The sequence below is a fragment of the Opisthocomus hoazin genome, chromosome 8, assembly GCF_030867145.1.
Source record: "Opisthocomus hoazin isolate bOpiHoa1 chromosome 8, bOpiHoa1.hap1, whole genome shotgun sequence".
NCBI lineage: Eukaryota > Metazoa > Chordata > Aves > Opisthocomiformes > Opisthocomidae > Opisthocomus > Opisthocomus hoazin.
In genome coordinates this window covers 35755865-35778257 of record NC_134421.1, presented here as the reverse complement: position 1 = coordinate 35778257, position 22393 = coordinate 35755865, and the positions used below count along the sequence as shown (strand labels likewise).

The 22393-nt window shown below is 38.8% G+C and overlaps 2 protein-coding genes and 1 pseudogene across 3 annotated transcripts in view; 2 read left to right on the top strand and 1 right to left on the bottom strand.

Moving 5' to 3' along the window:
* The window catches only part of RASSF3 (Ras association domain family member 3), a 97515-nt gene extending 92809 nt beyond the window's left edge, over window positions 1–4706 (top strand). For both annotated transcript variants that reach the window (XM_075429335.1, XM_075429336.1), the window contains 4 exons: window positions 553–660; window positions 1995–2265; window positions 3362–3477; window positions 3829–4706. In XM_075429335.1, coding sequence (XP_075285450.1) covers window positions 553–660; window positions 1995–2265; window positions 3362–3477; window positions 3829–3978 — 645 coding nt within the window. In that variant the 3' untranslated portion in view covers window positions 3979–4706. The remainder of the gene's footprint in view (window positions 1–552; window positions 661–1994; window positions 2266–3361; window positions 3478–3828) is intronic.
* A 2392-nt stretch (window positions 4707–7098) lies between these two features.
* LOC104326817 (adipocyte plasma membrane-associated protein-like) lies at window positions 7099–18017 on the top strand (annotated as a pseudogene).
* Window positions 18018–22393, bottom strand: part of GNS (glucosamine (N-acetyl)-6-sulfatase) — a 22142-nt gene continuing 17766 nt past the window's right edge. Inside the window, exon 14 of the mRNA XM_075429334.1 lies at window positions 18018–22276. Within this exon, the coding sequence (XP_075285449.1) occupies window positions 22201–22276 (76 nt within the window). The 3' untranslated portion in view covers window positions 18018–22200. The remainder of the gene's footprint in view (window positions 22277–22393) is intronic.

Sequence of the window (22393 nt, the reverse complement as noted above, 5' to 3'; positions counted from 1 at the left end):
GAGAGTTACCTGTGGTGGTTTACGTAGTAGTCAGTGACCCTGTGTGTAACATGTTGTCTGCCACGTTGGAATGCAGGGATGCTCTTATGTTATTGGCACACACAGGGATTGTTGGTGTTACTTGTTAGTACGTGCTGCTATTTTCATATATATTCTTAATTTGTTTAGGAATACCCACTTGTTCCCTAAGTAATATGTCATGAAAATTGCAACTGTATTCTTAACAGTATTGCGTAGCACTGACATGAGCAAATCAAGCCATAAAATGAGCTGAGCTGTTTTACATACGGCTGATAAATATTTGAGTGGAAACAGTTGGCAAAAAAAGTACAGAAGTGTCTTTGGGTGTGTTGGCTTAACCGTCTCCATTCAGTTCAAGTGTTCTGTTTGGTTTGCCTAACCTGTTAATCCTTTCTGTTGCTCTGCAGCTAGTTACTGTATGTTGAGCCTCTGTGGAATAATTACCGTTTGGACTAAGAATGCTTGTATCCAAAGTCACAAAAGAAGTAGTTTTTATTTTGTTTTCTAAAACTGCTGTCTCTGTTGTTGAAGGATGTTCAGAAGGAGAGAGAACCTCATGTTTATCTCAGTAAAGAAGAAGTTGAAGAGAAGATACAAAGCTATAATTCATCTGTCACTGATAAATTAAAGATGACCTTGGTAAGTTTTGCATAGGATTCCTGTAATTTTTAATAGGAGGAATTGAACGGTGAGTTTGTAGTGCACTGTGAATCATTTTATGCTCAGCATCTTACATATGAAACTGTCTCTGCTTTAATGACTTTGTAAGAGGTCTTTCTTAGATGTGGAAATTAAATCTCACATCTGAAATGCTTTTATTCAAGTAGCTCTTTTTATATGGATTGAAACAAACTAGTAGAAACAAGTGTATATGTCGTTTGAAACGTGTTCAAGATAAACTCCCAGTTGACACCAAGTTGTAAATTTGTCAGATGAAAACCCTCAGCTGGCAAACATGATGTATTTATCCTGTTTGCATAAATAAATTTTTTGTCAGGTATCTCACTGATAAAGATGTTCAACCAATGAAAAAGGTAAAACAGGTGATATTTATTATAGGATACAATTTTCAGAGTAGTCATACAGGTTTTCAGCATGAGGAGATTTCCTTCCCCTGCCCCATAACACAGACAATGGAACGCATATAGATTTTTTCATTTCCAAGGATTGTGGACCAGGTCTAAGACTCACTCCAACCTGCGGTTGACCATACTAGTAAAATTTGCATCTGTCTGCTTAGCAAGCTGTTACTCAGCTGTGGCGTTGTCCAGATTTTTCTCATATATTATGTATTCCTGTAGGTGTATGGTATATGGAAATTTTGAAATTCCATTATATCCTAAGCCATATACGTATGACTGTGTACTCAAAAGATTTTTGTTATGTGATTGCATGTGGGTCAGGACTTACTGTACCTAAAACCAGGTTGCCTAAGGTTTTCTAGCTCAGTAAGGTTTGATCAATTTTGTTATTTCGTCTTTCAGAAGCAACTGAAATAAATAAATAGAGATGTTGATTAGATTGGCATTTATTGTGATTCTTTTTGAATTGCAGCAGGATTTGAGCATCTGAATGCCTTAGACTAATATGACAAGTACAGCCAAAATGTGGGAGATAATTTCTGTATTTCTGCATAAAATCGGTTGTTAAAGATGCGTGTTAGTGGTATTTTTCACTTCATAGTTCTCTCCTAATTTGAAAACTTATCAGTAGTTTGCAGTACCTTTTGCTTGATGAGATCCTAATACTCTTAGAATTCAATAGTTATTAAGACAAAAATTAATATTCAGCAGAATTATCAGAGAGAATAAATATCTGAGTTACTGAAACAATATCTTTCCTATGAGACGTCACATATTATAGTGTCATTTAAATTGTGTTCACTATGCCCAGTTTAATTTGCCTACTCTGCTAAACGTGTCAGAATTTGTCATTACTAATTTTAACAGTTTGATACTTTCCTCCTGTTGCAGAACGCGAATGGGATTTACACTGGCTTCATCAAAGTTCAGATGGAACTATGCAGACCGATCACTGTGGAGTCTTCCCAGAGCCAGGGAAAGTGTGCTCACAGCAGCAATAATGAAACTGCTTTTTGCTTGCCGGATGGCTGCATCAATACTCTTCACATCAGCAGCAACAATACTGTTCGTGAAGTTATTGAGGCTTTGCTCAAAAAGTTTTTCGTGGCTGACAACCCTGCGAAGTTTGCACTTTATAAGCGCTGTCACAAGGAAGACCAAGGTATAAGTTAGGCTTGTGGTATTTTGGTAGTGAAGGGGTTTGGGGAGGGGGTTTTGCTGTAGGAATACTTGAAGTAAGCGGGGTGGAAGAACTCAGGTAAATGGAGGTGACAATCTTGCTCTCTCTCATCTTTTTTTCTTATGAGAAGTAGCATGTGTAAGAAAGTGAATGATTTGGGGGTATTTCAGGATAATTCACAAAAGACGTGGTAACCCACTAAACCATCTATGCAGATCTCCTGTGCCTTGCAGTCTGTTACATTGTATTTAATATGCCTCCTTATCAGGCTCTAAATTTCAGCCAGCCTGATATACTGCAGATTTTTGAGATTAAATTACAGTACAGATTTTTAAAAAGAGAAACTTTGGTGTCTGTGATACCAGTAGTCCCTGCATTGGCAGACAGCTCTTGAGGTGACGAGCATTGTGGGCACGTGCATTGTGTTCATGTGCGTTAACTCGTGCACGTGGCTCTCCCAGTGCACTGACTGCTGTTAGAAGTTTGTTGCATATTGTGTTTGGAAATAGATGCAAAAGGTATTTTTAGTGAGAAGTGCGTTTTGCCAGCTTTGTGTTCTTGCACTTAGAATCCGCCTTCTTCCGTGGACATTGAGAGCAGTTTCAGGAGTTCAGATGTTTCTGGCTGTCAGTCATACCAACCGTGTCAGGCAGGCGGAGTTGTGTTTAGACTTTGTGTATGAGATTTTAAGTGGAAAAGGTATCAGAATGGTGATACCACAGCTCTGATGTCTTAAATGCTTAGTTATAGCAGCAGATCTGTGTTGTATTTTTTTTTCTTGTGTTTTTTTCCCTTGCATGTGATCAGATCCTGTGCTGTGTTGATTAGAGGCCATTTTGTTTCTGTGTGAGTGTAGTGTTGCACTGTTACCATCAGTCGTCTGCTCAGCTTCTCCCTGAAACTCTTTTGCTCAAAACCAGTACATAGACTAATATGTAGACAGTATGTAGAATGTGTGAATTTTGTGGCTACACATGCAATCTCTGAATTTTCTAACATCAGCTAGCATTAATCATTCAAAATGTTTGAAACATCATTAGTAAAGATGATAATTACTGTGATTTTTTTTCTCCTGCAGTTTATACATGCAAGCTGTCAGACCGAGAACATCCCCTCTACCTGCGTTTGGTGGCAGGCCCCAGAACAGAAATGCTCAGTTTTGTTCTACGTGAGCATGAAACTGGAGAAGTCATGGTACGTTACGCTCATGCTGGTTTTGTGTGTTTGTTTAACTTCGTGCATGAACGGGCTCCTGTTTGATCCATGCTGACAAGATGATCCATTTTTTGGAAGCAGATTTTTTTTTTTCATGTTATATTTACTTTGTGCCTTTTGTAAACATTTCATTTGTGGTTAGACTGACCTATTGTTACTTGCAGAACAAAAAACAGTGTAAAAGAGTAAAATGTTTTCAGATCCCTAAGATTTGTTTCAGTTTGAAATTGTTTTGAGTGTCTGAGGTTTTGTTTAAAAATACGGTGTATATAAATTATATGTGTATTTTCTGTTCATCTCATCCATCCTTTTCTCTTTTTCGCTTTCCAGTGGGAAGCTTTTAGTATTCCTGAACTGCAAAACTTCTTGCGTATACTGGACAAAGAGGAAAACGAGCAACTGCAAATCTTAAAGAAGCGTTATGCAGCTTACAGAGACAAACTTGAAGAAGCCCTTGGTGGGGTGTGGACACCTGGTTAAAAGGGGGCCAAAGGACACTCAGGAAAAATGCACGCTACCATAGTCAGTATAGCATGCCAAACCCAACGTACAAAGAGCAGCAGAGAGTAGTTTTCTTTATTCGGAAGACTGTTTTGTGATGCCAGGGTACCTGAATTTTGCTATAGACTTAGTTCCATAAGCCAGGTCACTTAGCATCTTGCACCGACAAGTAAGGGATTCTGCATGTTTGTACATCAGTTTGCAACCCTCTGTGTGCCGAGAGAGTTTTCCAAGTTATCTTGGTGCAAGCTGTGAAACTGTAATCAATTTTCTAGGACGCTATGAAATGAGATTTTTTTTTTCTTCTTTGCTTTAATGGTAGCTTTACAAGTAAGGATGTGCAAATTGATGGGTTAAAAAAATGAAAAACCATCTGGACGAGAATTAGGTGGAGCACTATGTTTGAGATTAAATTGATTTGCACTACCTTTCTGTTTTCAAATAGTTACTGTATAATTTGTGAGAGAACTGTTATAGATGGAAGGCAGAGATCTTCTGGTTGTTTGCGTGAAATTTGTGGAGGGCTTTAAAGTGGTCTTTCTGGAGAAGGTAAAGAGAAAGTTGAAAAGAAGGTAAGAGTTGAAGGAGGAGAACTCTAACAGCTGACAGAGGAGGACTGGTTTTAAATGGAAATAAGTATTTATACAGAGGAAAGTTAAAATACTAATTCTACAAGAATAAAGGTTTTGGATGTTATAGTATTGTGAGTAAGTTTTATGTTGTTTTTTTTTTAACTGCATAAATCCACACTGGAAAAGAAATAAAGATAATAGAAATAATGGGAAGGAATGAGAGGCAAAAGCCAGAGAAGAATGAAAATGGAGCTGCACATACAAGTCATTACTGGAGAAGCTGATTCCATAGATGTGTAATGGGGGTTGAGAAGTGCAGCAAAACTAAAAGGTGGCTGCTTACTTGAATTCTGAGAAGTGAACTGTGTCTCAGAAAACTCTGTGAGAAGTGCCCATCTAGCGAGTGTTTAGACATAAGCTATAACTACAGATGTATTTGGTCTTTATTGTAAGTCAGATCTTTCCTCTGGCTCAGCAATCCATTTTTAGCTGGATATTTTTGAATTACCATATCTGAAAGACAAAAATAGCTTCCTCTGCTTCTTTGTTTGTTACAGGCTCAGTCAGGCAAAGAAAGTAGGATTTCTTATTCATATTTCCAGCTTAGCAGAAAATTAACATTTATTGGCTGTGTTGGTGACTGAGCTTAGTAACTCTTGCTTTTAGTAATTCAGAGGTTTTTTTCCTCACGGTTTTTAAATTCTTAATTGAAAAACTTGTTACCAAATTCTGCAGACTGCTGATTTACTTGATTTAAAAGTAGGAAAAATGTAGCAACAAAACTTTTTACTTTACTGTAAATATAATTGTTGTTGTTCTTTCAGAGTTATTTATCTAAAAAAGCATGTTCAAAAGAAACCAAAGAAGCGGGTGTGCAATAGAAGCATGAGGCAGATCTGAGTAACTGATACATGGTCATGCCAGAGAGGAAATGAGTTGTATATTGGCGGGGGGGAATATTGGGGGGGGTAGGGATTAGACGTGGAGGAGTGCTAACGATCTAGGAGCAGTAGAAGCTGGTGGGGTTTTTTCCCCCCTCCGCTCTTAGAGTGTTCGTTTTAAATTCCGAAGGAATTGTTAAAACTCTGGTGACATCTAATGGATACTGTCTGAAACTCCAAGATGCTTCTGTTCTTCCCCTTAATTTGATAAAATTGTGCCTTTGTTTCCTTTCCTTAGTAGGACTTTTCTAAAAGTTTTTTTGATAAAAACAATTTGCAGACTTAACGAGACAATCATAATGTTTTCAAGTGTTAAAAGAAATTAAGAGTAGGACTAACTATAAAGTATATATAAGGCATTATCTTGTTTGTTTTTTAATTTCACATGTAACATTGTAGTGCATGTGTGAGTTAGTAACGTTATCCTCAAGTGAGACACTTTATAATGGTTCAGGGAATGCTTTTATGTTTTGTTACAGTTTACTTTTCTATGAACACAGCAGCATGTCGGTGGGTATTCTGTTAACATCTACTTAATTTATCTATCTGCCCATAACTATGTAACCATTACATAATCGCTGTCAATAATGAACCATTTGTTGCTGGGATTTAAATACTGTTTGAGTCTAAAAGCGGAGTCTAAAAATATGTGAATTTTGTTTTTTACTTGAACTATCAGTCTTTTAAGTAGGCGCATCTGCATTTACTTTAGCCAAAAACCTCAATCGGTGTTGTATGCACTATGAGTCTTGATTTGGGGTGAAGGGGGTGGGGGTGGGGGACCAAAACACTTATTTTTTAATTTTTGTCTTAGTCCACAGTTAATTATTGTAAGATGTCGTGTGTGGGGTTGTTTGTTTTTTTTTATTTTAACACACTGGCAATTACAACAGCTTTAATTTAAAAGAAATGGTTATGCCTTGTCAGTTTTTTTTTTTTTTTTTTTTTATTTTAGCATCAAATTGAACTGTCAAAGCTTTTGTTGCAAAACTGTTTTCATTTTGTTATGTGATGGTACCAGAATGATTACATGATATGGACAAGGGGGTAGGGGGAATGCAGGGAAACATAAAAATGTATGTCTTTAAAAACAAACATTTAAACTATTTATAATTTTGACAAGCTTAGTTTTATTTTTGTAGGGAAGTTTTTATTCCCCTTAACGTTATTACTGAAATGGCTAAAAATTGATGGTTCCATTATTAAAGTTGAAGTTGGCAATACTTAGCTATGCGATGTCTGTTTGTTTGGTTTTTTTTTCCCCGAGTTTCAATTTTTACCCGAAACTCGCGTTGCGATCGCTTTGATGGCGAATGCGGCTTCCTGGTAGCAAAGAACGATGCAGAAAAAAACTTCAATCGATTTTTCTTAAATACAACCCACAAGAAACCCACGTAGACACTCTGAAATTTACACAGATGCCTTGAAATTTGCCCTTTTCTTGCCCGCGTTTACCTGACGCTGGGCTTCCCCCGGAGAGGCGGAGGGCGAGCCGCTCCCCTTTCCCGCCCGGGCGTCGCTGAGGGAGGGCTTCCCGCCGCCGGGGCTGCCTCCTCCCTCAGCAGGGCGGGCGGTCCCCGCCTCGGAGGGCGCCCGCCGCGACGCCATGTAAGCGCCGGGCTCCGTGGGAGGAGGGAGGAAGGTGGTGGCGGCCTCCCGGTGCCGTGAGGAGAAGTCTTTCCCCGGGCGGGCAGCGGTGGGGGAAGCGGAGAGAGCCGGGGGAAGCGGGCCCGCCATGTTTTTACCTGACGAAGACGGCGGGCGGGGCCGGAGCGGGGCTTTTCTCTGTTACAGAGGCGACTCCGCCATGGAAAGAGCGGAGCAGCGGGAGCTGGCTCGCCGTAGTGGGGCGGGAAAGCCCACGGGCGAGTGGTTTCTTATAAAAAAAAATCTTTTGGAGAAACACGAGGCGAATACAGTGAGGAAGTGCCCTGGGCTGGAGGCGATACCCGGGTCGTTTCTCCTGTAGAAGTGCCTTTTGCCCCTTTTTGTCTCATGTCCCTTAAAGGCGTGTTTAGCGGTTTTCTGCAGAAACGTGTGTGTTGAATTTTCTGGTTATTTTGCGTGTTTTTTTTAAACGGTGTAACGCTCCTTAATTGAATTCAGTAGAGCAGAGCTGCTTTGCTGTTCTCTTGTCTCTCTGTTGCTCTTCACTGAGCGTTGCAGTGGGGGAGATGATAATGGTTTGACCGGTTCCATGAAGGTGGATTCACGTGAGACCCCATGGCTTTACATTTGCCAAACTTCCCTGCCAGGTCTAAAACCCAGCTAAAAATCCATATGGAAGGGGTTAAGTGCAACAACCACATAATGACTCTATGCACTTGATAAAACCTGTTAATAGCGAATACTCCAATACTCAGCTGGGGTAAGGTTGGTAAAAGGCCTTAAAGATACCGGGGTCAGCAACGCTGCTCACCACACAGGTAACTGTGCTTGTGCCTCTGCCTACAGCAGTTATGTACTACTAGAAATATAACTCTGCAAGAGCAACCTTGTGGTTTGGGGCTGGATCACCCGTCCGGAGACTGGAGGAGCTCCAGTGCAGGAGCAGAGCAGCGTGGCTGTACTGCCCCTGGAGCAGCTGGGCTGCTCCTCTCCATGGCAGGGGCTGCCAGGTTGTGGCAGTCTGCTTTGTCCTCTTTCAATCTTGATTTTTAGTACCGAAATTTTTTAACTTTTGAAAAAATTTATCTCTTCTTAGTCCCCTTCTGCCCCTGGACCTATATGTGTATCAGTATACAATTGTTTTCTTTTCCTCCCAGGTTCCCAGCATGGGGGTTTCCAGCTGCAGTCCTTGCTACCTTTGCTAGCATTTACTTTTTACCATCTCCCATTGATCCAGAACCATTCATGTATGTTCCCCTGCTTAATTTCGAAGTTCAATAGCATACTTGTATTTGTTGGGAAATACCTGTGCTTTCAAAGGTTTTCCTATACTTACCATTCTGCAGGAGCAAACGAAGCATGCTATTTAAGTTCACATGCAAGAGAAACCGTGTTTCTGGAAAATAAAAACTTTTTTAAACAAGTGAGTGTAAAGCAAAACAATGTGGACCAGTGCAGTATTCATACATACATGTAGACAGATTGTTAGCAGGTCTCAGACTACTGATAGGGAATAAAACTCAGGATGATGGCAATTTTGTGTTTGTATTGACTTCAGGAAAATAAAGATCTTCTAAATTCCCTGTAGTCTGTTTAGCCTGGGCATGCAAGCTCCGCAGAACTGTTAATTTAGTGTGAAGTAATAGTTTAACATACAGTCATAGTTTTAACAAATTATTTTAAAAAAGAGAATGCCTTGTTGCTAGTATCTGTGGAAGAAAATCATATTGTTTTCAAATAATTTTGTAGTCCTATGTTGTCTTATTTCTTTTATAATTTATTTTGTGCAGTTTTGAAAAGCCACCTCCAGCCTTAGTTGGATCCTTGCAAGTGAATAAAAAGCTTCAGAGTGGACAAAGAATCTTCACAGGACAATTGAAAGGTCCCGAGTCTTTTACTGTCGATGATGAAGGCAAATAGATAACTTCCAAATGGGTAAAGTCATGCATCTGCTACAGATTATGTGTCTGCTTGGTCAAATTATTAAAAGAGGAGGAAAAAAAAAAAAAGTTTAAATCCAAAGAAAAAATAGGAATGTTTGCTAAATGATTGCTCCAAAAATATTAAGATAACTGTATGTTCTTCCATATTTTCACATTCGTAAATATTTTGCTGGAAGTATTCCAGAACATTTTGTCATCTGCTGCTTCCAAGGACACAGCAAATGTCTTGCTGCTGTATTAAAAAAACACAGACCCACAAATTGGTGATATATAGCAGTTGTATTAAAATATAATATTAAAAAGATTAAAAATGGCATATTCTTTAGAAGTAGCATGCAAAAACAGCTAAAGATTTCTGTGGGAATTCTGCCAAATGTGAGTCTAAGCTTGGGCTTTTGACATAGAGCGAGTGATATGCTTGCCTTGGTTTTGTTTCACGTCTCCAGAAGGAGTGCTAATTTGCTGCTCGAGCTCAGTTGCTGAGTTCAACATGCTCTTATTTCAAAACCTGTTATTGAATGCAGAGCCAAGGAGGGAGGCAAATGAAGATGCTTCAAAACTTGCATAGTTACCAAAACCATATTTTTACAGCAGCTTGGAATATGAAAGAACTTTTCACTGCACTATAGAACCTGCTGTTACCTACCCACATGATTCATCTTGGTTGTCTGGCAGCTGTGAGGTGGCAAAATGGTAGGTGCAGGAACCTCACAGACAAGGGGAAGCGGAGAGCTGAAGTAGTAACGTAGTACATTTTGTATCTTTCCAACAGCTCTTCTTACCCAGCGTGTGACCAAAGTAGGGACTGCAATGAAAGTTTAAGCAAAATAGAGGAGAAACACTGTGATCTTCTGTTTAGGACACAGGCTGAGTGCTGTGGACTTGAAGCTTACCTGTTCTGGAGGAATTATTTTCCTCCTGATTTGTAAGTGGATAGAATAGATCCCTGCAATAGCCGGTACAGAGAAGTAAGCAGCTCCCAGTGCAGAGCAGTTTGAACCAGGTAGTTCAGACACGCTCCCTTACTGCTGGTGCTAGTTCTATGGTGTTTTGAAGGAAATACTGAATAGCCCAGGACATGTTTGTTAAAAGATACTGTCTTGAGTTGTGTGCTACAGAGGTGAGAACTAATCAGCTGGAACGTTCTTGTTTGCCCTTATGCAAGCTGAAATTAGAAACATTTTCTGTCGTAGCAGCATAGGCCTGAAAGAGACCTAGCTCAACACCTTGCGCTGTGGCAGCCATTCCTAGCAAATGTCTTCTCAAAGCTGTTTCCTGCCTGCTTTCCTCAAAGCTGCGATTTTAAATTGTCTTTTTATTGCACTTTCTGTTCTCTACCTCTTCCTCTCCTACTTTCAGAAAGGGTAGTGTTCATGACTGGAGTTTTGCAGAGTATATTTTAAATACAAGGACTAATCCTGCAAATGTACCATGTTGCCAAGTCTAAGCTATTTCATGATGCTGTATAAAACACTGGTTTGGTTTTATTTTTCTTGAGTGTGTTAATTCTTCCATGGATCTTCCCTGAATTTAAGGATGTTTCAGGAGACTGGAAAAGTCAGTTGAAATCATACAATATGACCAAGGTTGTAGTAAGTGTTGTGGGACTGTAGCCTGACTTAGGTAAATGCTGTTTTCCATATGAATAAGACAGGATATTATGGGTAATGAGTAGTTCTGTTTTGTCTTCACTCTACTACAAATACCCATGAGAGAAGTCCAGTGCAAAGCCCACTTGCAGTAGCTATATAAATCCAAATATAGCATCATAGCCTAGTGCACAGCATGATAGAAAATAGCACTACAAGTCTAGGATTTCTCTCTTTAAATACGGAATCTGGTATGTGATCAGAAATTTCAGCTGTTTCCAACATGCCTTGGGAGGTGTTAGAATGCCAGCATGTTTCATGACAGCAAAGTTCAGCCTCTGTTTTTTCCCAGGCAAAGTTGTACTGAACAGTGGCTCTGAAGTTGGACACCTTTGGACAAACAGGTGCTTTCTGTCCTAGACAATTCTTTTAATCTAGATCTGACAGATGATACTTTGAGAATCTGTCCTATTTGCTCTTAACATTTTTCCATAGATGTGAGTGAGCAGATGCTAGACATTTTTATGTATCTTTATCTGCTCTGGTGTAAGCGGTCATTAGACAAAGTCAGAATCTGTGGGCTTTTAGTAATAGTGGCACAGAAAGGTAGCATAACTTCTTTGGAGTATCTTTTAACTCCCGTTGCCAAGTGACAGTGCACATTTTTTAATGTAGACAAGGCTAGGGTGAAAACACAGGTCACGGGTAAAGAAATTAATGTCTACGTTAGTGCAATCTATGTAGATAAAAGACAAATCAGAAGAATGTTTCCAGACAATTAACAGACTTTACACTGAAAGCGTATCTTGTTGAACAGTAAGTCTAGGATTGCTCATGTGCATTGTATGATTTCAGAGCCTGGACTAGTCAAAAGGTAGGAGGACGCTGTTTTTCAAAGGTGGGGCTTAATCACTGCTAGCATTTTTCCTTTGATACTCTACACAGAAATTTTTGAAGTTACAATACAACATCAGAAGATTTGAGGGCTTTCTGTGAGGTTTTTGCCTTGTTAATTTAAACATTTTAAAAGCAGAGGAGAAAGCAACTGCTAAGCGGGTATCCAATAAAAAAAGTGCATAGTCCTTTAATGCAGACTTACATGTTTTCGGTATTATTCTTTTGGTTCTTATTCTTTTGGTTCAAAACCAAAGCAAAACATCACAGTTAAAAAAAACAAAAACCAACGGCCACACTTCTTTTTTTTGCTTACGATTGTAATGTCCTAGGAGAAGGGTTACTTTCCTGTTTTGGATCAGTCATTGTAATGTTTTCATCTACTGAACATTTTTGCTAGCTGATAATGTGGCAGAACCCTCAGGACGAAAATGTAGATCGTGTGAGCTCTGGTCATGCTTCCACTGATTTTTATTGATGGTATGAGAATATCCCAATGAATCTGTCCTTGATGCCATTGTTTGCTGCTAACCCAGAGGAGTCTTAAGATAGCTTTTAAAGTATGATGTTTATTTAAAATAAACATATGAACAATTAATAATTTTTCAAATCTCCAATTTATTATTGCTCTTTCTGCTTTGTAAAACAGATTTAAAGCAAGCTGTATGGTTCGCTGTCTGTTTCATTGCTTTGTGTGTGCATAGAATATATGAATTAGGAGCAAGAAGGAAACGCTCACAATAGTGAAGAATGTCTTTCTTTTATAGTAAGTTTTACTTGCCTTTGTACCTTTTAAAGCAGTCTTCTAATATTCTTATATTAAGGTAATATCTACACTGGTACTGTGGATGGGAAACTGTGGATGATCAGTGGTGAGCAGCTGCATTTCATTACTCAAATGGGGCAGGATATGCCTGAATGTGGTGAGTGACGGTTTTCACGTGAAAATCACAACAAACTTGTTCATATAAATGTCACTGAATGAGAAATTGAAGTGCTATTTTAGCTACGGTTAACTTTTTCTGATTCTTTTATGCAAATTTGTAAGAGAAGCCTACTGCTATCATGTAGGTTTTCCTAATGTAGGCAACATTAAAGCATAATGGCACGCTTCTCTAGCCCTTGAGACTGACTTGCCATTTAAATAAAGAACAACATTTTACAGAAGTCCTATAAAAACTTTTTGAGGATGGTCTAAACACATGATTTATCCAATTATTTTCCTGCCTCAAGATCAAAATGTATTTTAGAAACAGTTCAAAGCTTACAAATCGGAGACTCAGAATAGCATGTCCTGGTACTGGACTGCCAAGGTTGCATTTTCTTTCCTTACTTGTAAATGAGGAAGACAAGCACTGAAATGTTTATGGTTTTACCCTGTTGCTTTTTGATGAATCAAGGAGGCCTGAAAGGCTGTTAAAATAGCTGACTGGCTGTAGCCTGGTCTCATAAGCGTGTGACAGCTACGTAGGTGCTTTCCCTGGCCCCAGAGTCCCTGTGCTATGGGCTGGTCTCCACTGAATTTGAAAGAATTCTCAAAGACTACTGAACTTTTCTGAGTCTTATGTAAATAATTTACTGTGTGGTAGTTAAGAAACCAAGAGTGACACCAAAATGATGGATCCATTCATAGTGAGACCAAAACTCAGCTGTTAACTTTTTAGCAGCTGCCAGTCAGCTTGTGTTTCTGATGTGTTACAGCTCTCGTGAGCTGTAATGGGTGTTGTCCCTTGCTTACTGGAGTACTGGGGGAAAATAGGTATCTAGGAGTAGAGGGTACTAGGTCACAGAACTGTAGGGTGTCAAGCTTTACTAATTTCACTGCTCTCAGGGAAATTACTCACTATAAAAGTACTAAACATGGTAGATCTGTTTTTTGTAGTTTTGCCGGAGAATTACTTACAGGACTCTCATGTGACCTTTGGAACTTCGGCCGGTCAACTGAAGAGCAGCAGTGAGTTAAATCTTTCCTAAAAGCCTAAAGTTTTCTCCCATCTTTTTTTCTTGGGTATATAAAACAAACAGCAGCTAATCCATTTTGGTTTACTGATTTAGTAATCCTACCAGTTTTTCAGTCATCTTTAAAGCTGTCTAGGAAAATAGAGTACAGCTAAATTTCTTTGAAGGCTGGGAGTAAATTTTTTCTTATGTAATAAGGACCAGAGATGACTAGACTGACGTTACACTGTCACTTCCTTTGCAAGTTACTTTTAGAGACAGTTTAAGGAAGCTTTAAGGACATGGTTTACTCAAGAATGATAGTTTAGTGCTTTTCAGCCTTTGCATTTTGGGATCTTCATTTTGTCAACATCCCGATTTCATGCATCCTCCTATTTGTACCTCAGGAACTCCAGACTATGAACCAGTATGTGGCCGGCCCCATGGAGTCCGAATGGATCAGGATGGTAACTTGATTGTGGTCGATTCTTATTTAGGCCTGCACAAAGTCAATCCAAGGACAGGAGAGAAAACTCTCCTGCTATCGAGTGAAAATGGTGATGCTACATTTAGTAGGGAAGTAGATTGGTCTTGGGTTTGGTCCTCATGCTTATGGATAAATTGGAAGATTAAGGTCCTTTGACCAGTTGAGATCAGTACTACTGAGTGTGGGGACTGGGACTGACTGAAAGCCCATTGGCTTTGTATTTTTAAGATTTGTTTAAAAAATAGAAGAAAATAAAAGCAATTGTATTTGTCAGAGGCTTTTGGTTTGGTATGTGTTATGTAGAGCTGCAGCCTGAACATAGTTCCCTGCAAATGAAAGTAATTTGGAGCTTGGAATTTATCTTGGGACAAATATGGAATTGCAATGTCTGAAATCTTTCGCTTGTGTGGATCTGAATAATTTTGAACACTTGGTGGTTTTGTACTTATTTTAATCAGTAGTCATTTTTATTAACCAGGTGTGGATGGGCTGCCTTTCAAATTCCTAAATGGATTAGAAATATCGAAGAAAAATTTTATTTATTTTACGGATTCAAGCAGCAAGTGGGAAAGACAACATCACAGATACGAGGTGAGGTAATCTTTGTAGGTGTTTCTTCAGGCAGCTTAAGTGTTAAATTTTGTGCTGGCAGCACTGTACCAGGCTGCAGAAGAGACAAGCTTTTTTCGATTGTGCTTGTGTGATTTAGCCAAGCATGCTATGAACGCAGCATGTTTGAGCCCTGAGGCAGAGGATGGGCTGTGCTATTCCATAGCTGCCTTTCCGGGAAAAAAACTTCCAAGTGTGACTACCCAAAGAAATTGTCAAGTGATACATTACAGTGTGGATTTTTACAGCATGTTAGTTTCTCCCTGGTATCTGTCTACAAGCATGCTCTTGTACTGCAATAAATGCAAGGTAGCAAATTGCTGGTGTACTTGAAGGTATTTTTTCTGTGTAGTCATAGCCTTTGAGTAAAACTTTATCTAGAACAAACTGTTTTTAAAGGCGCAAGTCAGTGAGGTCACAGACATAAAATTTACACTGAGTCTCGTCTTTACTACTAGAACTGTGGATAAAATTAAGCAAGGAGAAAAATCACATGGAGTGAAATATATTTAAGGAGTGGGAATTGAGACCCAAGTTATTAAAGGAAAAAAAAAGTTGAAATCTCTTCTGTGTCGCCTGGTGTCTTAAAGCTATCAGAATTGTTGTTTGGTAGTACATCGTCTTTGCTGTTTAGTATTTCAGACTTGACAAGGTGTTGCCAGTACAAATGGCAAACATAAAGGCAGTTTCCTCTTCACAGGGCTTATGTGTATATAATTCAAAGCTGCCCTGCAGATTTTTAGCAGAAGAAACTTATTAAAATTATTTCATACCAGAAGTAAAATGTCGGCTGTTTACTTGCTTTAGCAAAACACTCGTGCATGCTTTCCGGTTTGATTTGAAGAAGGTGTAATTGTTCACAGAAGCCTGAGAGGCCTCGGTATTTTGCTAAAGCAGGAACTGCAGAATAACATATTTTGAACTCTTGGCGTTATAACCCCCACGTTCCTCTGTTTTTGCAAGAATGCTGTGATCAGCCTGGGAAATGACATGAACAAAATCCTTTGCTCCTTTAGTGATGCGAGCTTATTGTTTTTTATAAAGATGTCATCTGCCGTTCTGTAAAGTCTGCTTTTATCTAATTCATGTTAATACAACTTCTGAATATTTTCTGTTCTAATTGAAACCAGGTATTTTGATAGCCTAGTTTTTCATTAGATGTATTGATTAAGGTAATCGAAACAAACCATCCTGGTCGCCTCTTGGCCTATGACCCTGTTACAAGAACAGGAAGAACGGTGCTCAGTGGCTTGTACATGGCAAATGGGATTGCACTGTCTCCCTGTGAAGATTACCTACTGATAGCAGAAACCAGCATATGTAGAATCACACGGTATGTTAAACATTATTCCCTTCCTAGATATAAAATATTACATGTTGGTTTACATTACATGTTTTTAGTCAATTTGTAGACATGATTTTCACGTTCTTTTCTGTTTTTCCTTACTTCTCTGAAAATGTAAACTGAAGATGTGCAGTTAACAGGGTTGCTATTGGAAACTTAGTCTAAATTACTTTTTTTTCTGTTGCAAGAGTCACAGGTTTTAGTTAATTCCAGGTAGAGATTAACAGATGCTCTTCCTACTGCTGCATGTTTTTTATACTGATTTACTGATGTGTTGGGTCCTAATCCCCTCAGACTCAATTATTACAATTATCCTGATGACTCCATTATTACAGTTACCACAGACCTCAGAGGACAAGTGTCTGATTAGCATAACACCCCATTTTTCCCATTTTAAAGGGAGTCAGTGTTTTAACAGTCTTCTGTTTCATGGAAGTTCTAAAGCCAAACTTAATATTAGTTTCCATTTAACAGGCACATTTTCTATGAAGAGGTTCTTTTTAATAGAACGGGGGGAGGGTGGTGTCAGGGTGCTGTTTATGTTACATGTATAAGATGAGGTTTTTGACCAATCATCATTACGCAAGTTTAGCCCCTCTCTGCATTTACTACTTCCTGCAGAGTCCTTTTCTGTATTTTGAAAAATTCCTTGCATAAATCAAAATGATGGATCTTCCATGCTGTTAAGCTTGCAGCAGTTGCTATAACTCATATAGAAATTCCCTTTTTGCAGCTATTGGGTGAGTGGAGCTAATGCAGGAAAAAAAAAGTTTTTGTGGACAACCTGCCTGGGTATCCGGACAACATCAGATTATCAAACACAGGCTTATACAGAGTTGGAATATCTACTACTCGCTTTCCTAGTTTCTTTTCTCCTTTTCTGGATGCTCTATGACCATATCCACTCCTGAAGAGATTTATTGCAAAGGTAACTTTGACACTGTGCAGTATTAACTACTGGTGTCACAAAAATGGTAACTTTTTAAGTATGAAAGAACTTGTCATTCTTCATTAGGGAACACAAGAGACTGCTTCATCTTTACCAGCCAGCATACAAACACATACTAACTTTGATTTCTCTGGAACATTTGAGGATTCAGGGTTTTTTTTTTTACATATTAAAACACAGCAGTTTTACTATTGTGGTAACATCAAGAACCCATTTATAAAATAGAAAAATCAGTATTGACAAAAGTAGTCCAAAAACTGCAAGTTCTCAGCCCGCTGTTCATAGCAACATGATATTGTCAAGGCAGGTGAAGAACCATTTGCAGAAAATATGAGGATTTTGGTGTAGGAATCAAGCTCTGCAAAGTCATTCTTGCCAAGCAAGAGTCATGGAGCTGGTTATGATTAATCATGCTACTGTTTCTAGGAACCATGCTGCCTTTTCCCTAGAACTTGCACAGGTAAAACACAGAAGTGGGTGATTCAGTTGTGGTCCATCAAGTCTTTCCTATTCCTGCTTTTAGAAAATGGGTGGCTTTTCGCAGCTGGAATCAGTTCAAACAACTTCCACACCTACTTGAGCAAGCAGGCACTGGCTGTACTTTAAGATTAGTGAGCAATTACTGGACTGCCAGGTCTAGACGCAGTCCAGTGGATATTATCAAAAGATGAAGTGACAGCTGAATCTGACTAGAGCAACAGCTGGAAAGCAATATATTAGCATTGCCATTACTTTCTAGTCATGGAATTCCTCCCCCCTGAAATAATTGTTAACACTGTGTATTTCTTTTTCTAAAACAGGTGACTCCTTTGTCATTCTACAGCATTTTTCTTCACAAACACAGATTATTCTTAGAAATTAATGACACAGGAAACATTGTGGCAAGCTTCCATGACCCTGATGGTAGCATCACTTGGGCTGTCAGCGATGTCTTTGAACATGATGGGAAGGTGTATCTAGGTAATACAGAGCTGCCTTTTCTTGTGGTGCTACAGTAAACTTTACAGTTCTCATAAGCTGGATCATCAAAAGCGAGGTAGCAGCATTGTTTCAAGCAGCTGTAAAATATTCTTCTCTACTTAATGGAAGACTGGTACACCACTGAAGGAGAAATGAAACTGATACCACATGATTAAACACAAATGAACACACAATACAGAAATACTTGTTTTAGAAGCTTGTGAAGCCTCAGACTTAAATAGGTTACAGGTACCAAATCACCTTGCTCTACAGTTCAGAAAATAGTTATATGTATATTTTTAAACAGTTGCACAGAATCATGCAAAGAATTCAACTCTGTAACAGGGATTGTGGTAAGTAGCACATACCTTCCTGTTGCTTACAGTTCCCATTTTGAAAAAAGCCTTATGTAGGATTTTATTCTTCCCCTTTCCCAGAGGCAAAACATACCTGTTTTAATTATGAACAGCAGTTTCGCCATTGTTTCTTTTGTTAAAGTTTTCCGTCTATTCAGCTACATCAGTTTCCAAGGAAATATAAGCAAGTACCGCTTGCATTTGAATTTGTTCTCTCACCTCAGTGTTTCTTCCTCATGCAAAGCAGTCATGTGTTGTCTTGCTAGACGCTGTACATGAGGTTCCCTGTGACCACAGAAGCATTCGCTAGTGGCCAGTGTTAGGAAGCAGGGCAGTAAGCAGAGAACAGGTTATAAACTAGGAATTCAGTCTTTTAAAGTGTGACACAGCTTGATCCTGTGGAACAGTTTAACTGAAGTTCAGTAACAGAAAGATAGGAAGCTTGATAGGCAGTTTATTTTTTCTTTCCCCAAAAGTGCAGCAGTGAACAGGGTCCTCTGGAAGGGCACTTTCTAAACAAATGTTCACAACAGAAGTCAAGCACGCTCACAACATGCTACAGCAAAGTATGCTCACATACAGAGAGTAATACAAATAAAATGAATTTTAATTGAATCATAATAAGTGACAGCTGTTTCATTATGATGAATATTGCATTTAGCTTGTAGAATCAGTCTTAAATTTAACTTGATTGAAAAGGTATTATACCTGCTTTAGGTGTGTGTTTGCATGTATGTGTCCCTGTTACACTTTATTCCTCAAAATGACAAAGCCCAGTTTACTGGGTAAGCATTCACTCACGCTGAACTGATGATACTGAATGTATTTTTTGGTTTAGGGTAATGTAATAAAGTTATTAACTATATTTCTCCCTGTATAGTATCTACTTTGCCAGGTCAGGTCATTAAAATTCACAGCTCTGCTTTTGATAATAATGATTTAAAAAAAAGAAAATAAATCACATTTTACCTAAACCCAACTCTGTACCAGTAAGGCCCTTTCATTTAAAACTCTGTACTGGTGAGGCCCTTTCATTTAACACAAATGCCTTTAGTAACAAGGTACAGATCCAGCCATAGTCAAATAGCATACGAGATGGAATATCCAGGAAGTGAAAATCACTTAGTTGGGAATTAGATCTAGATGGGAGTCGAAGTTCCTTCACAGCATTTTTTTAATCATCAAGGATAAGAATTAACACTGTTCATTCAAGGCTGTAAAAATACTCAGAATTAACTGCTTCATGGAAACAGACACCAGACAAGTGACAACAAACTCCTCTAAAAGCCATGGAAGGCAGGCAGCTGTTGGTTCCTGTTCTTCCTTCAACCACAGGCTTTTGCTGAACAGTTCTTAAGTCTTGATCAAAAGTGCAAATGAACTGCTATTCTGGTTAAGTAAGGACTGACTAATGTCACTCTGAATTTCAATTTAATACAACATTTACTACCTATGACAGATGTCAGGTATAGTGTGGTTCTCTGACAGTGAGCATGTAAGTTACTGAGCCTAGTTGCAGACAAAATGCTTTATAGGTGTGCACAGACAGCAAGAGTATTGATTTGGGTAAAATATCTGGTCACACATACTGCATAATCTATGTCAGTTCTGTCAACTTTCATGTTAGTTATTAGGCAAAAAGTAAATAATTCAAAAGAAAATTTCTTTGTTATGGCTTAAGATCACTTTAAGAAAAGATAGTGTTAGTTACAGATCTTAACATAACAAAGTCGGGTTTTTTTGTTTTAAAAAACAAAATAATTCACATTACTTGCACTGAAACTTAACTCAGCTAGAAACTTGACATATGACCTGGATTTGATAGAACTGTTGAGGGTTTCATGTGCAGCAATCAATGTATTTCACTCTAGCCTCCACACAGCTACCAAAATAGTTTAAGCAAAGAACAAGTCTAAGTTGCTAGAACTACCTGAGCAAAACACTACATAAATGAACTTTAGGTTTAGCTCAGTGTGCAAGAAAATGCTTGAGAGCGTGAAAACAACTTTGGTTTTGTTTTTAAAGACAAAACAGAGTCTGCAGGATATTGATGGACAATACTAAGGCTTGAGAAACAGAGAACAGGATAAAACTACAGTTCTAGTGGAGGAAAAAAATAGTCCTGAGTAATTGAAAGCAAGTTAGTTGTCTGAGTATCCAAAAACCTCTGCATTTATATAGATGCTCCAGCTGAAGAGTTACCTTTCAAACGATTTTTGTGTCTCCAAATATTTGGTCACTGTAGAGATTTGAAACCATGAGCTAGATTTGAGCCAAAACCCCTACAAAGTCTAACCTGTAGACCATCACAGAAGTTTGCACCTGTAAGCTACACGAAGGGTAACTTCTGTGCTTTGGAATTCCAAGCAAAGAAAGTTCAACTTCTCCTACTGTAGCATTGCTTGTATCCAGTTTGTAGATCTGTGCACTGGGGTATGCACCTTCACAGTTTTGAAAGAGTGATACTTTGTTGCCTACTTAATGATTACTTGGTAGAAGGTTTTAGGTGACAAGCTGAAACCATCATGCTCTCTATTTGGGTCAAAGATCTGAAATAACTAACTAAAAACTAAATAGTTGTGCCACAGTTTGTTTGACAAGGGAAAGATTATCTTGCCTGGTAACACAGCCGATTTGCCCACAAGCAACACAAACTTGTCTTGCAACAGATATGCAACTCAGTGTTTCTAGAAGGTGTTTTGCCAATGAATCTATACAGAAGTTACACGCCAGCTCAGGTCTGGGTGTTTTCAGGATTCAGAAAGACACTCAAGTCTGGGTGCAAGTAAAGGCTGCATTTCAGATAAGCCTAATCAGAAGGTTGAGAAGACAACATCACCCTTCCAAAGGGAAACCAAGTGATAGTACCGCAGTCAGACATCTGACGTCAGTCCTTTGGTGTGAAGGCCACTTACTGCAGATTCTGAGTAGTTATGTCTCAACCAAAAAGAAGCACTCTAGAAAGCACTTAAACTGCCTAAAATAGGCCCCTCAGCCTAACTTTTGGTAAGCAATGATTTATTTATTTATTTTAGCTAGTTTGCTCTCAAAATAATTTACCTTCAAGAATCTAATCAGCATAAGATGTTACGACAATTCGAGACATTTGGAGATTAGAGACAGATCAACTCTACTGTGGTGCCCTGGTTTGGTTTTTTTGATTTTTTTTAGTATTACTTCTGTTCATATATTAAAATAGATTTAAGCGTTAGCTCAAAACCCAGGCACACTTCTTTGAATACTTGTTAGTCTCAGCACTCTTGTTTAACTCACTGAGGCCTACATTAAACTCTAAGAATTTTTTCAGTAGTACATAGTAACCCATTCCAGCATTTCCAGCTAGAAGGAGGTTGAAATGACATTCTTGTTTCCAAGCTACCAAAGCTGACCTACAAAATTCATTGGTCTCATCTGAAGTGGTCTCATTGAAAGAGAATATTTAGCTAATGGGTTTTAATTTTCCACTAGACACTTGCTAGTCAGATCCTACAGTTTTGACTAATGCCTTCCTACGCTATTCTGGGCTAGTTTGCTATTGTCATTAACACCTTTGAGCTCGATACAGGAAACCTGTAATTAAACATAGCTTTTAAGAAAGTCTATAACACTGAATATGGGTGAGCATTACTGTGCAATAGCACATGCCTATCTAACCTGACTGAAATATGCATTTATTGATTTTTAGAACAAAATAAACTGTTCAGATTCATAGGCATAGGTTCACCTCTGTGCCTGTGATATGAAAAGGTACTTGAAAGACAAAGGTGGTAATCAACTATCTGAGCAAGACAGATTAGCTGTGTCTAACGATTCAGAGTTACAGTTCAGCTGTAAAATATACATATTGCACAAGGCAACCAGCTAAAGACAAGGGTTTTTCTTCCACACAGGGTTTGAATAGCCCATAGCAGTCTTCCAGCTGCGATCAACAAGAGTTACAGAGACAGACCTGCTGCAGTCACTGGAGAAACTGGTCAGTGGGAGCTGATTGCAAGAGGCTCTGAAGTGCCTTATAAGGACTGCACAGAAAACCTCCGAGCCCGGACACCGTGATTGCTGAACATCAGCCGTGGGTCAAACCTGTACCTGTAAAAAGAAACAAAGTCTGTGTGAGCTGCAGTTAGCCCACAGCGACCAACAGTTCTAGGAATAGCTTATTTCTAAAACAGCTCTGGTACAAAGGTACATGGATAGCTGCTTTCT